General features: G+C 42.7%; 1 protein-coding gene across 4 annotated transcripts in view; it reads right to left on the bottom strand.

Moving 5' to 3' along the window:
- Window positions 1–608: 608 nt before the first annotated feature.
- Window positions 609–13919, bottom strand: part of plekhg5b (pleckstrin homology domain containing, family G (with RhoGef domain) member 5b) — a 39129-nt gene continuing 25818 nt past the window's right edge. For 3 of the 4 annotated variants that reach the window (XM_058051926.2, XM_058051923.2, XM_058051925.2), the window contains 13 exons: window positions 13524–13712; window positions 11599–11772; window positions 10916–11011; window positions 8618–8818; window positions 8283–8393; window positions 8059–8208; window positions 6446–6583; window positions 6250–6369; window positions 5214–5346; window positions 4990–5105; window positions 4724–4899; window positions 2217–3014; window positions 609–1590 (listed from right to left, as the gene is read on the bottom strand). In XM_058051926.2, coding sequence (XP_057907909.2) covers window positions 1581–1590; window positions 2217–3014; window positions 4724–4899; window positions 4990–5105; window positions 5214–5346; window positions 6250–6369; window positions 6446–6583; window positions 8059–8208; window positions 8283–8393; window positions 8618–8818; window positions 10916–11011; window positions 11599–11772; window positions 13524–13712 — 2412 coding nt within the window. In that variant the 3' untranslated portion in view covers window positions 609–1580. The remainder of the gene's footprint in view (window positions 1591–2216; window positions 3015–4723; window positions 4900–4989; window positions 5106–5213; window positions 5347–6249; window positions 6370–6445; window positions 6584–8058; window positions 8209–8282; window positions 8394–8617; window positions 8819–10915; window positions 11012–11598; window positions 11773–13523; window positions 13713–13919) is intronic. The other variant, XM_058051924.2, reaches the window with a different exon arrangement.

Genomic DNA, 13919 nt, shown 5'->3' with positions numbered 1-13919 from the left:
AAAGTCAAAATATTAAATACAGAAATATTAAAATTATATTGAAATTATTTTTCATTAAATTGTAGAATTGTTTTGAAAAACTAATGAAAATAAATCTAAATAAAAATATATTTTATGTTATATGTATTACATTTATTTCACTTTTCATTTTATTTTAGTCTGGAATAATATTCCATATCATAACAATATAGCTTTTATATGATTTGAAACACACCGGAATATATTAAAATAGTTTTCCCTTATTTTTGATTTTCTATTAATAAAATTCTTGTAAATTGTAAAATTCTAAAACTCGTACTTATTTTTATTTTGTATATTTATTTATATATTATTGATAACATTTATACATCTATTTTTGAAAAGGGTGTTTAGCCATTTGTTATATTTGATCATAATTGATATCAGATTGTTGGAATATTGTTGAGGATGTCAGAATGTGGCTTAAACGACCTTGGAGACTCCAGGATGTCGTTGCTTCCAAGCGCCTAAAACACCAGAAGGGTCAGAGGTCACGCTGTGTCCTTCCTCAGCGCTGATTTGACATCCGTTTATTTTTGTCATTTTTTTGTCTAAATCCTTTTAGCAACTCCATCACAGCGGATTCAAACTTTTACAGGGTTTAGAACATTTATTTCACAAGACTTTTTCGTTTTTGAAAAGTCATAACTCAAAAATAACATGATTTTTTTGGATGAAAAAAAGACTACGTCAACAAAAAGAAAATGTACAAACGTTGGAATAATCATCATCTTATTCATATTTACATGCAGCGGGCAGCATGACAAAGAAGATGTAGGGACACGGCCAAACGGCCAAATTGGTAAAAGTACAAGGAAAAATATATCAAATATTACCACAGTAAAGTGGTACTTTTTTGGACAATTTTTCATTAGTTTGTCAAATTGAGACAATTTTCTGGTCCAATCCTGGCTTATCATTTCTTTGGCTTTGGTGAAGCCCTAATACTCTTTAGTATGAAATAAATATTAAACATGAGCAAAACATAAACAAAAAATCCTGAATAATGTAAACAGACTATTTGCTGTGAAAGTATTTAGTTTGGAAAATATCACATCATAAACAATATATTTTCACCAAACTCGTCCAAAGTCGCCTTCATGCCACAAAAAGAAAACACTCAGCCGAGCCAACACATTTGGCTTTTTTTGTTGGCCTTTAAAGTCACGTGTGTTCATGACCCCGCCCACCCTTAATGGCCACGCCTCTTCTAACAAACAGGAAATCAATGAAAAGCAATAAGAAACACCTGATGAACTCTCTTTGGTTAGTTGGGTGGTCCCCGTGAGCGCGCACGCATGCGCACCAGATGACTGTCTCCTTGGCGATTCTTCTTCTGTGAAATAAATGTGCAATCATTTTTTGTCGGAGCAAATTAAAGTCATGACCCCGCCCATCCATGCCCCAAAGCTCCGCCCCCATCCCCCAAAATAAAAAGAGGCAGCCCCGCCTCCTTGTGGTGCTACCGTCCTCTGCAAAGTGCAAGCAGTGAGAGTCTCCTCCTCCTCCTCCTCTTCCTCCTCCTCGATGGCGAGTGCATTGGTCTCAAGTGGTTGCCATGGTTACACCTCCCTGCGGAAGCAACACACACAAACATCGGAAGGATGTTCTTCCATGGTATCGATGCGATAAAGCAGGCAAACGGCGTTAGAACGTAATACCGCTTAACCACCAGCAGAGGGCGACATAAGCTCAGTTTGTTTGCTGCCACAACATGAGTTATTTTTAGGACCACTTCTTACGTTTTATTCATTACAACTTTATTCGAAAATTATCAATTTTTTTATTTTGCTGGTAAAATTTGGATTTTTTTTCTCATTATATTTACAATTTTTCTGGTAAAATTATTATTTGTTTCTGGTAAAACGAGGACATGAATAAAATAACTTTATTCCAAATTCCAACTCATCATAGCAACTTCCCTAGCAATTATCCTTGGAAAAATTCTTGGAAAATATTAATTATTCTTGTCAAATGCTGAATTTTTTAAAATTGATAATTTGAAAATACATTTTCTTAAAATGTGGAGCACATTTTTCCAATATTAGAATGTATTATGTAATTAAAGTGATAAAAATATCATGAATATGTATTTTTAAAGTGGTAACATTATAAGAAACAAAACCATTTTTATTTTTGTATAAAACATTGTAATAAAGTCATAATATGATGAAATAAAATGTAATATTTGTACTCACGAGGCGGTGAGGGTGGAGTTGAGGACCAGAGTGGTGCGTATTCGGTAGAGCTGCGCTAGCGTCAGCTTCTTGTGCTGCTGGGGCGGCGACTTCCTGGCTTTGGGCGACGAATCGCCCGAATCGGCGCCGGTCGCGGGCTCGCGCTTGCTACGGGCGTCGCCGGAGGGCGCAGCGGCCCCGTCGGAGCCGCCGCTTGGAGCGTTGATGCCGGACGCCTCGCCTCCGAGCTCCGACAGGCTCTTGCTGAGCCCCAGCGGGGGCGTGTCCTTCCCACGGGAGCAGGCGTGGTCACGCGCCACGGAGGAGGCGGCCACCTTGGCATGGAGGCGCTGCAGGAGGTTGTCCTCGGAGCGAGACGAGGCCAGAGCGGGCAGCTTCCGGTGGCGGTGGACTCGGGGCGTCACCTGAGGGCGCCGGCGAGGTTTACACGAGCGGACCACGGACAGCTGCGAGCCCAACGAGGCGTCGTCGTCCTCCTCCTCCTCCTCCCCCCCCGTGCCCTCCCCTTCGCTCTGCTGAGGCTGAAGTTCTCTGAGGAGCGACTCGGGGGAGAGCGTCCCGTAGGCGCTGTCCATGGACAGAGAGCGGCACTGAGGGTCCAGCTCCGAGCCGTCAGGCTCCGCCTCCTGGTCGGGATCAGAGGAGACGCCCGAGGATGTCCTGTGGAGACTTGAGGAAAGCTCCGCCTCCGACCTCTCTGATAGGACCGAGACGTCCGTGTTTCCCTCGCTGGGAGACGACTCGGTCGGATCGTCCACGCCCATCACCGACAGCGTCTCGGTGGAAGCGTCCGATTGGCTGGAAAAACATTGGCAGGGTTCATGTTACAATTTAGACAAATATTCCATTCCTAATATTTACACCTGATCAAAGTTGGCCATGACAGCTTTGTTACATCTGTTGAAGGACCAGACTGTCGGACTGTTTATGTTGGGAATGGAATGTTTTGCATTTGTTCCTAACAGAGAAGTAATATTGTAATATTCCATTCCTAACATTTACACGCGATATTGGCCATGCCAGCTTTGTTATGTCTGTTGAAGGACCAGACTGTTGGACTGTTTATGTTGGGAATGGAATGTTTTTCACTGCGTTTCAATGCAACATATTTGCATTTGTTCCTAAAAGTAATATTCCATTCCTAAAATTTACACATGATGTTGGCTATGCCAGCTTTGTTACGTCTGTTGAGGGACCAGACTGTTGGACTGTTTATGTTGGGAATGGAATGTTTTCCACTCCGTTTCAATGCAACTTATTTGCATTTGTTCCTAACAGAGAAGTAATATTCCATTCCTAACATTTACACATGATGTTGGCTATGCCAGCTTTGTTACGTCTGTTGAGAAACCAGACTGTAGGACTGTTTATGTTGGGAATGGAATGTTTTTCACTCCATTTCAATGCAACATATTTGCATTTGTTCCTAACAGAGAAGTAATATTCCATTCCTAACATTTACACATGATGTTGGCTATGCCAGCTTTGTTACGTCTGTTGAGGGACCAGACTGTTGGACTGTTTATGTTGGGAATGGAATGTTTTCCACTCCGTTTCAATGCAACTTATTTGCATTTGTTCCTAACAGAGAAGTAATATTCCATTCCTAACATTTACACATGATGTTGGCTATGCCAGCTTTGTTGCGTCTGTTGAGAAACCAGACTTTAGGACTGTTTATGTTGGGAATGGAATGTTTTTCACTCCATTTCAATGCAACATATTTGCATTTGTTCCTAACAGAAAAGTAATATTCCATTCCTAACATTTACACATGATGTTGGCTATGCCAGCTTTGTTACGTCTGTTGAGAAACCAGACTGTAGGACTGTTTATGTTGGGAATGGAATGTTTTTCACTCCATTTCAATGCAACATATTTGCATTTGTTCCTAACAGAGAAGTAATATTCCATTCCTAACATTTACACATGATGTTGGCTATGCCAGCTTTGTTACGTCTGTTGAGGGACCAGACTGTAGGACTGTTTATGTTGGGAATGGAATGTTTTTCACTCCGTTTCAATGCAACATATTTGCATTTGTTCCTTACAGAGAAGTAATATTCCATTCCTAACATTTACACATGATGTTGGCTATGCCAGCTTTGTTACGTCTGTTGAGGGACCAGACTGTAAGACTGTTTATGTTGGGAATGGAATGTTTTCCACTCCGTTTCAATGCAACATATTTGCATTTGTTCCTAAAATTAATATTCCATTCCTAACATTTACACGTGATGTTGGCTGTGCCAGCTCTCTTACATCCGTTGACGAACTAAATGGTTGTCCGTGTTTATGTTGGGAATGGAATGTTTTCAGGTCATATTCCATTCCTAATGTTTCCAAAAAGACGTGGAGTCGGCCACGCCAGGTTGGTTACGTCCGTTGAAAGGTCTATGGTGTTGATCTTCATGTGATGTAAAGACGTAAGGTGGACAGTATCGTAGTAGTAGTCATAGTAGTAGTAGTAGTTGTAGTAGTAGTATTAATGCAACTATCCATGTCACCTGAGGTTGTGCTGCTGTTTGTGTGTCAGACATGGAGAACTAGCATTGGAGTTGCTGCTCTCATCTTCTTCTTCTTCTTCTTGATGATGATGGTGGTGGTCTTCCTGCGGCGTTTTGGTCTTGATGGAGTTCTGCTGTCTGATCACCTCCTCGGTGCGCAGCTCCTGGAGATGATTCTGCGGCGGCAAAGTTGCTCATCAAATCACAGTCAGCCATTACGGCATCACGCCATAACGCCATCACGCCATAACGCCAGCGACTCCAACCTGCACGCTGGCGATGGCCTCCATCCAGCTCCTCCCCTGGGGGGCGCTGTTGGCTTGGAACGTGTAGGCGGCGACGGCGCTCCGGAACTCGTTGAGGTAGATGAGGATGAAGGAACCTTCATCCAAACACAGGGGGGCATGTTATCATCAAAATACATAATCCATATATTCATAATGACTAATACATAAAACATGACTGGACCGGATCCTAACTGGCATCTCACCCGCGTCCTTCAGCTCCCTGCAGACCACGTTGTGGACGAGGAGCGGCTGGCGGATGACTTTCACCTTCTCCACTCTCTTGACGGGCTTGGTGATGAGCAGCAGGTCGGTGAAGAGGAAGCAGTAGACGTCCATCTGAATGAACGGATGAGGAAGAAGAAGAGGAAATAAATACACGTTTATCATGATTAGAGCCCTCTAGACATGAAATAACACCCCTATAGTCACCTTTACACTCCCATTACCAAATATAGTAGACATAAGACAGAAAATATGTTTAAGATTGCGCTTTTAACATGATTAGAGCCCTCTAGACATGAAATAACACCCCTATAGTCACCTATACACTTCTATTACCCAACATGGTAGATATAATAAGAGGAAATATTACAGAGAAAACTTGTTTACCACCTTCTAAATACATGTGTATCATGATTAGAGCCCTCTAGGCATGAAATAACACCCCTATAGTCACCTATACACTCCTATTACCCAACATGGTAGATATAATAAGAGGAAATATTACAGAGAAAACTTGTTTACCACCTTCTAAATACATGTGTATCATGATTAGAGCCCTCTAGACATGAAATAACACCCCTATAGTCACCTATAGACTCCTATTACCCAACATAGTAGACATAACGAGGAAATAATACAGAGAAAACCTGTTTACCACCTTCTAAATACACTTTTATCATGATTAGAGCCCTCTAGACACAAAATAACACCCCTATAGTCACCTTTACAGTCCTATTATCCAATATAGTAGACATAATAAGACAGAAAATATGTTTAAGATTGCACTTTTAACATGATTAGAGCCCTCTAGACATGAAATAACACCCCTACAGTCACCTATTACCCAACACGGTAGATATAATAAGAGGAAATAATACAGAGAAAACTTGTTTTTATTACCTTCTAAATACATGTTTATCATGATTAGAGCCCTCTAGACACGAAATAACACCCCTATAGTTACCTATACACGAATGAATGAATGAATGAATGAACGAGGGAGGAAGCGGTCCTCACCCTGCTGTCTTTGCCCTCCTTCATCCTCAGCGCGCCCTCCAGGTGGAGCTGTCGCGTCTCCTCGGCCGACGTTCCTCTCATGGGAGCCAGGAGGTCAAAGCGGTTGTACTCCTTGAGGATCTGAGCGGGAAGACGTGGAAAGGAATGATTCCGGAACTGCACGCTATGGCTCGGCTGCGGCAGCGCTCCTCCTCACCTTCTCCACCTCCTCACTGCTGCCCTCGACCGCCTCGTAGGAGTCGATGCGGGCGGAAATGGTGGCCAGCTTCTGCTGCTCCTGGCGCTGACGCATGTGCGAGTTGATGCTGTCGATGAAGCTCTCCACCGTGGCCACCTACAAGTCAAACACCACCTTAGTTGCCTGGTGAGGAAACTCTAATAAATGTGGAATAAATATGCCATAAGCATGCGATGAAATGAAGACACAAAATAACACCCCTATAGTCACCTTTATACTTCTATTACCCAATATAGTAGACATAATAAGACAGAAAATATGTTTAAGATTGTGCTTTTAACATGATTAGAGCCCTCTAGACATTAAATAACACCCCTATAGTCACCTTTACACTTCTATTACCCAATATAGTAGACATAATAAGACAGAAAATGTGTTTAAGATTGCACTTTTAACATGACTAGAGCCCTCTAGACATTAAATAACACCCCTATAGTCACATTTACACTCCTATTACCAAATATAGTAGACATAATAAGACAGAAAATATGTTTAAGATTGTGCTTTTAACATTAGAGCCCTCTAGACATTAAATAACACCCCTATAGTCACATTTACACTCCTATTACCAAATATAGTAGACATAATAAGACAGAAAATATGTTTAAGATTGCACTTTTAACATGATTAGAGCCCTCTAGACATGAAATAACACCCCTATAGTCACATTTACACTCCCATTACCAAATATAGTGAGCATAATAAGACAGAAAATATGTTTAAGATTGCACTTTTAACATGATTAGAGCCCTCTAGACATGGAATAACACCCCTATAGTCACATTTACACTCCTATTACCAAATATAGTGAGCATAATAAGACAGAAAATATGTTTAAGATTGCACTTTTAACATGATTAGAGCCCTCTAGACATGGAATAACACCCCTATAGTCACATTTACACTCCTATTACCCAATATAGTAGACATAATAAGACAGAAAATGTGTTTAAGATTGCACTTTTAACATGATTAGAGCCCTCTAGACATGGAATAACACCCCTATAGTCACCTATACACTCCTATTACCCAACATGGTAGATATAATAAGAGGACATAGAAACCCTGTTTACTACCTTCTAAATACACATTTATCATAATTAGAGCCCTCTAGACATGGAATAACACCCCTATAGTCACATTTACACTCCTATTACCAAATATAGTAGACATAATAAGACAGAAAATGTGTTTAAGATTGCACTTTTAACATGATTAGAGCCCTCTAGACATGGAATAACACCCCTATAGTCCCATTTACACTCCTATTACCAAATATAGTGAGCATAATAAGACAGAAAATATGTTTAAGATTGCACTTTTAACATGATTAGAGCCCTCTAGACATGGAATAACACCCCTATAGTCACCTATACACTCCTATTACCCAACATAGTAGATATAATGAGAGGAAATAAGACAGAAAACTGTTTACCACCTTCTAAATACACTTTTATCATGATTAGAGCCCTCTAGACATGAAATAACACCCCTATAGTCACTTTACATTCCTATTATCCAATATGGTGTACATGGATGGCGTGTAATAAGCGTGTATAAATGTAGCGTACCATGCCGCTGACGATGTCGCGGGCCGCCGGCTCGTCCGTCTTCTTGAGGACGCTCTTGAGCAGGAGAGGATACTTGGTGAGTCGCTGGTGAGGTTTGGCCAACATGTCTGCCAGCTTGAGACGGTTGCACTGTTTGTGGGTCTCGGCCCACTGCGACACACAAAAAGCAGGCGTTAGACGCGTGGTGCGCCGTGGTGCGCCGTGGTCTGGCCGGGGGTCCTCACCGTCACGTAGGTCCTGAAGAGCTCGTTGTCCCTGAGAAGCGCCCGCATGTTCTCCATGCAGCTCTCCTCCTCCATGCAGTAGCGGATGTACGGCTTGAACCTGGAGGCGAACTGGACACAAACACACGACTACACTTAGTACTACGTTTGCACGTGTGGAATAGTCCCTGGAATAGTCCCTGGAATAGTCCGGCAGTGCATGGAATGCTGCTCCATGCCATGCTACCTCCAGAACATTACAATGGTGCTTTCATTTCACAGCGTATGATATGCTGCACCGCCTCCTAAACACTACAGGAAGGCCGGGATTTGGCGGGAAAAAGGCCGCTGCTGACCGTCCTGAAGCCTTGGTGGAGGTCGGTGGGGTCCAGCAGGGTGCGGGCCTTCCTGGCCTTGTCCAGCAGGGGCAGCAGGACTCGGTTCCAGAGGGCCGTGTGAAGGCCCACGATCTCCTGCACGTTGCTGAAGATGCGTGGGGGCTCCACCTCCACCAGGAGGCCGCTCTCCTGCAGGTTTAGTAGGCCGCACAGGAACAGCTGCAACCACGACAAAACCATCACAATACTACACATGGTACTGCTGCTTTGGCATACTACTGCCGCTACTGGTACTTTGACATACTACTGCCGCTACTGGTACTTTGACATACTACTGCTGGTACTGCTGCTTTGGCATACTACTGCCGCTACTGGTACTTTGGCATACTACTGCCGCTACTGGTACTTTGACATACTACTGCCGTTACTGGTACTTTGACATACTACTGCCGGTACTGCTGCTTTGGCATACTACTGCTGGTACTGCTGCTTTGGCATACTACTGTACTGTACTACCTTTGTGTTGTGTAGTGTTGTGTAGTCATAGTGCGTATCATTGTGTACTACCTTTGTGTGCGTGTAGTGTTGTGTAGTGTTAGTGTGTATCATTGTGTACTACCTTTGTGTGTGTAGTGTTGTGTAGTGTTAGTGTTTATCATTCCATGTGACCTTTGTGTGTGTGTAGTGTTGTGTAGTGTTAGTGTGTATCATTGTGTACTACCTTTGTGTGTGTAGTGTTGTGTAGTGTTAGTGTGTATCATTCCATGCTACCTTTGTGTTGTGTAGTGTTGTGTAGTGATAGTGTGTATCATTGTGTACTACCTTTGTGTGTGTAGTGTTGTGTAGTGTTAGTGTGTATCATTGTGGACTACCTTTGTGTGTGTGTAGTGTTGTGTATCAATGTGTACTACGTTTGTGTGTGTAGTGGTGTGTAGTATTAGTGTGTATCATTGTGTGCTACCTTTGTGTGTATGTAGTGTTAGTGTGTATCATTTTGTACTACCTTTGTGTGTGTGTAGTGTTGTGTAGTGTTAGTGTGTATCATTGTGGACTACCTTTGTGTGCGTGTAGTGTTGTGTAGTGTTAGTGTGTATCATCGTGTACTACCTTTGTGTGTGTGTAGTGTTGTGTAGTGTTATTGTGTATCATTGTGTACTACCTTTGTGTGTGTAGTGGTATGTAGTGTTAATGTGTATCATTGTATACTACCTTTGTGTGTGTGTAGTGTTGTGTAGTGTTAATGTGTATCATTGTATACTACCTTTGTGTGTATGTAGTGTTAGTGTGTATCATTGTGTACTACCTTTGTGTGTGTGTAGTGTCGTGTAGTGTTAGTGTGTATCATTGTGTACTACCTTTGTGTGTGTGTAGTGTTGTGTAGTGTTAGTGTGTATCATTGTGTACTACCTTTGTGTGTGTGTAGTGTTGTGTAGTGTTAGTGCATATCATTGTGTACTACCTTTGTGTGTGTGTAGTGTTGTGTAGTTAGTGTGTATCATTGTGTACTACCTTTGTGTGTGTGTAGTGTTGTGTAGTGTTAATGTGTATCATTGTATACTACCTTTGTGTGTGTGTAATGTTGTGTAGTGATAGTGCGTATCATTGTGTACTACCTTTGTGTGTGTAGTGGTGTGTAGTGTTAGTGTGTATCAATGTGTACTACGTTTGTGTGTGTAGTGGTGTGTAGTGTTAGTGTGTATCAATGTGTACTACGTTTGTGTGTGTAGTGGTGTGTAGTGTTAGTGTGTATCATTGTGTGCTACCTTTGTGTGTATGTAGTGTTAGTGTGTATCATTGTGTAGTGATAGTGTGTATCATGGTGTACTACCTTTGTGTGTGTGTAGTGTTGTGTAGTGTTAGTGTGTATCATTGTGTACTACCTTTGTGTGTGTGTAGTGTTGTGTAGTGTTAGTGTGTATCATTCCATGCTACCTTTGTGTTGTGTAGTGTTGTGTAGTGATAGTGTGTATCATTGTGTACTACCTTTGTGTGTGTAGTGTTGTGTAGTGTTAGTGCGTATCATTGTGTACTACCTTTGTGTGTGTAGTGTTGTGTAGTGTTAGTGTGTATCATTGTGTACTACCTTTGTGTGTGTAGTGTTGTGTAGTGTTAGTGTGTATCATTGTGGACTACCTTTGTGTGTGTAGTGTTGTGTAGTGTTAGTGTGTATCATTGTGGACTACCTTTGTGTGTGTTGTGTTGTGTAGTGTTAGTGCGTATCATCGTGTGCTACCTTTGTGTGTACGTAGTGTTGTGTAGTGTTGTGTAGTGTTGTGTAGTGTTGTGTAGCGTCGGTGCGGTGGCGTGCGTGCTCACGTCGGTGATGACTCGGAGCTTCTTGATGTAGCTGGCCTCGGTGTGTAGCAGCTCCCAAATGGCCTCCTGCTGGTGGAACTGCCTCCTCGTCAGCGTCTACCAAAGAGCATCGTTAGCATCGTTAGCATCGTTAGCATGCGTGATCATGCGGATCGTGTAAATATGAATATGTTAGATGACAAGCAGCACACGTCCACCAACAAAGCAATAGCGGCTAACAGCGGCTAATAGCGACTGATAGCGGCTAACAGCGGCTAACAGCGACTGATAGCGGCTCAAAACAGCTAATAGCGGCTAACAGCGGCTAATAGCGACTGATAGCGGCTCACAACAGCTAATAGCAGCTAACAGCGGCTAATAGCGACTGATAGCGGCTAACAACAGCTAACAGCGGCTAACAGCGGCATGTCTGGAGGCTAAAGCCGAGAAAGCGTTGTCGCTGTTAGCAACATGCTAATGTGTGCACTGATTGGATACGGAAGGTGAAGGAAGTATTTATGGATTGGTAAAATGAATGACGGTATGAATACACAGTAGTATATAGTAGTATAGATAGTAGTAGTAGTATCTAGTATGTACTGTAATGCAGTGGGAGAAAAGTGATGAAAAATAATAAGTTGCATGAAGAACATTAATGGGCGTGGCGTGCGGCGAGGAGGAGGCGGGGCTTGGCCACAGCTCACCTGGGCGTCGTCCATCAACGTCTGCCAGCTGTCCTCCAGGACCAGGTCCGGCTCCTGCTCGTCCTCCTCCTCCCAGGAGTCCTGGTGGAAGGAGAGCTGCCGCGGCACCTTCGGCAGCCCGAACATGGTGTACGTGTGCAGCTTGCTCTGGAGCTGCTCCAGCCGGTCCACTTCCTGTCGGGAACGCCGCACAGCGTTTAGCAGCTGGCCGCAATGCACCCTGCCTCGTGACCCTTGTTGACCTTCACTGGCGGGTCAACAAGGGCGTCAACTAGGAGGAGGACGAGGCTACACTCTTCAAGGTTCCTCGTGTTCCTGGAACTACAGTCTTCCTTCTGGTTGATGGAATTATTCTACTGGATGCATCCCTTTGGTTTTTGGAATACTGGACATGTTTCATCTGGTGGGGTGGTGGATGGATGAATAAATGAATGCATGGATGAATGAATGGATGGATGGATGCATGGATAAATGAAAGGATGAATGAATGGATGGATGGATGAATGAAAGGATGAATGCATGGATAAATGAAAGGATGAATGAATGAATGAAAGGATGAATGCATGGATGAACAAAAGGATGAATGCATGGATGGACTAACGGATGGCTGGGTGGATGAATGGATGGATGAATGAAAGGATGAATGAATGGATGGATGGATGGATGGATGGATGCATGAATGAATGAATGCATGGATGGGTGGATGGATGAATGCATGGATGGATGGATGAATGAAAGGATGACTAAATGAATGGATGGCTGAATGAAAGGATGAATGCATGGATTAATTAACGGATGGCTGGATGGATGAATGAATGCATGAATGGATGGATGAATAGATGAATGCATGGATGAATGAATGAAAGGATGAATGCATGGATGGACTAACGGATGGCTGGGTGGATGAATGGATGGATGAATGAATGAAAGGATGAATGAATGAAAGGATGAATGAATGGATGATGGATGAATGGATGAATGAATGGATGGATGAATGAAAGGATGAATGAATGGATGGATGGATGAATGGATGGATGCATGAATGAATGAATGCATGGATGGGTGGATGGATGAATGCATGGATGGATGGCTGAATGAAAGGATGAATGCATGGATTAATTAACGGATGGCTGGATGGATGAATGAATGCATGAATGGATGGATGAATAAATGAATGCATAGATGAATGAATGGATGGGTGGATGGATGAAAGGATGAATGCATGGATGGATGAATGAAAGGATGAATAAATGAATGGCTGGATGGATGAATAAATGAATGGCTGGATGGATGAATGCATGGATGAATGGCTGGATGGATGAATGCATGGATGAATGGCTGGATGGATGAATGCATGGATGAATGCATGGATGAATGAAAGGATGAATGCATGGATGAATGAAAGGATGAATGCATGGATGAATGAAAGGATGAATGAATGCATGAATGAAAGGATGAATGAATGCATGAATGAAAGGATGAATGAATGCATGAATGAAAGGATGAATGAATGCATGAATGAATGAATGGATGGATGCATGCATGGATGAATGAATGGATGGATGAATGAATGGATGAATGCATGGATGGATGAATGAATGAAAGGATGAATAAATGAATGCATGGATGAATGAATGGATGGCTGAATGAAAGGATGAATGCATGGATGAATGAATGAATGGATGGATGCATGGATGAATGAATGGATGGCTGAATGAAAGGATGAATGCATGGATGGCTGAATGAAAGGATGAATGCATGGATGAATGAAAGGATGAATAAATGAATGCATGGATGAATGAATGGACGGCTGAACGAAAGGATGAATGCATGGATGAATGAATGAATGAATGGATGAAAGGATGGATGAATGCATGGATGGATGGATGAATGAATGAAAGGAGAAGCCAGGGGAGTGGTCTTACCTTGCCAAAGGAGGCGTTGGGGGGGCCGTTGGAGCTGAAGAAGCCGCTGAAGCGACTGGCGGCTCGGTTCTTCCAGCTGTCGGGTCCGGTGGCGGGCAGAGAGCCGCTCATCTGTCCCAGCGTGTCCGGGCCGGGAATGTTGGTCTCCCCCAGGAACTCCGTCATGTTCTTCCTCCTCCGGGCCGGACCCTGCATGGCGGAGGAAGCATCCTTTAGTGACAACCAGCACCTTGCTAGCCCAGTAAAATATGACATAATAATAACATAATCATGTGTTCACAAGCGTATTCTATACCTTGCTTGCCTCATATTATATTATTATTATTATTATTATTACAATTAGAACTTCTAGAATATTTTTTTATATTCATATGTTGACTCTCTGATCAGAAAATT

The sequence above is a fragment of the Doryrhamphus excisus genome, linkage group LG15, assembly GCF_037039965.1.
Source record: "Doryrhamphus excisus strain RoL-2023G ecotype Guam linkage group LG15, RoL_Dexc_Guam_v1.1, whole genome shotgun sequence".
NCBI classification, from domain to species: Eukaryota; Metazoa; Chordata; class Actinopteri; order Syngnathiformes; family Syngnathidae; genus Doryrhamphus; species Doryrhamphus excisus.
This window is presented reverse-complemented; position numbering and strand designations above follow the sequence as displayed.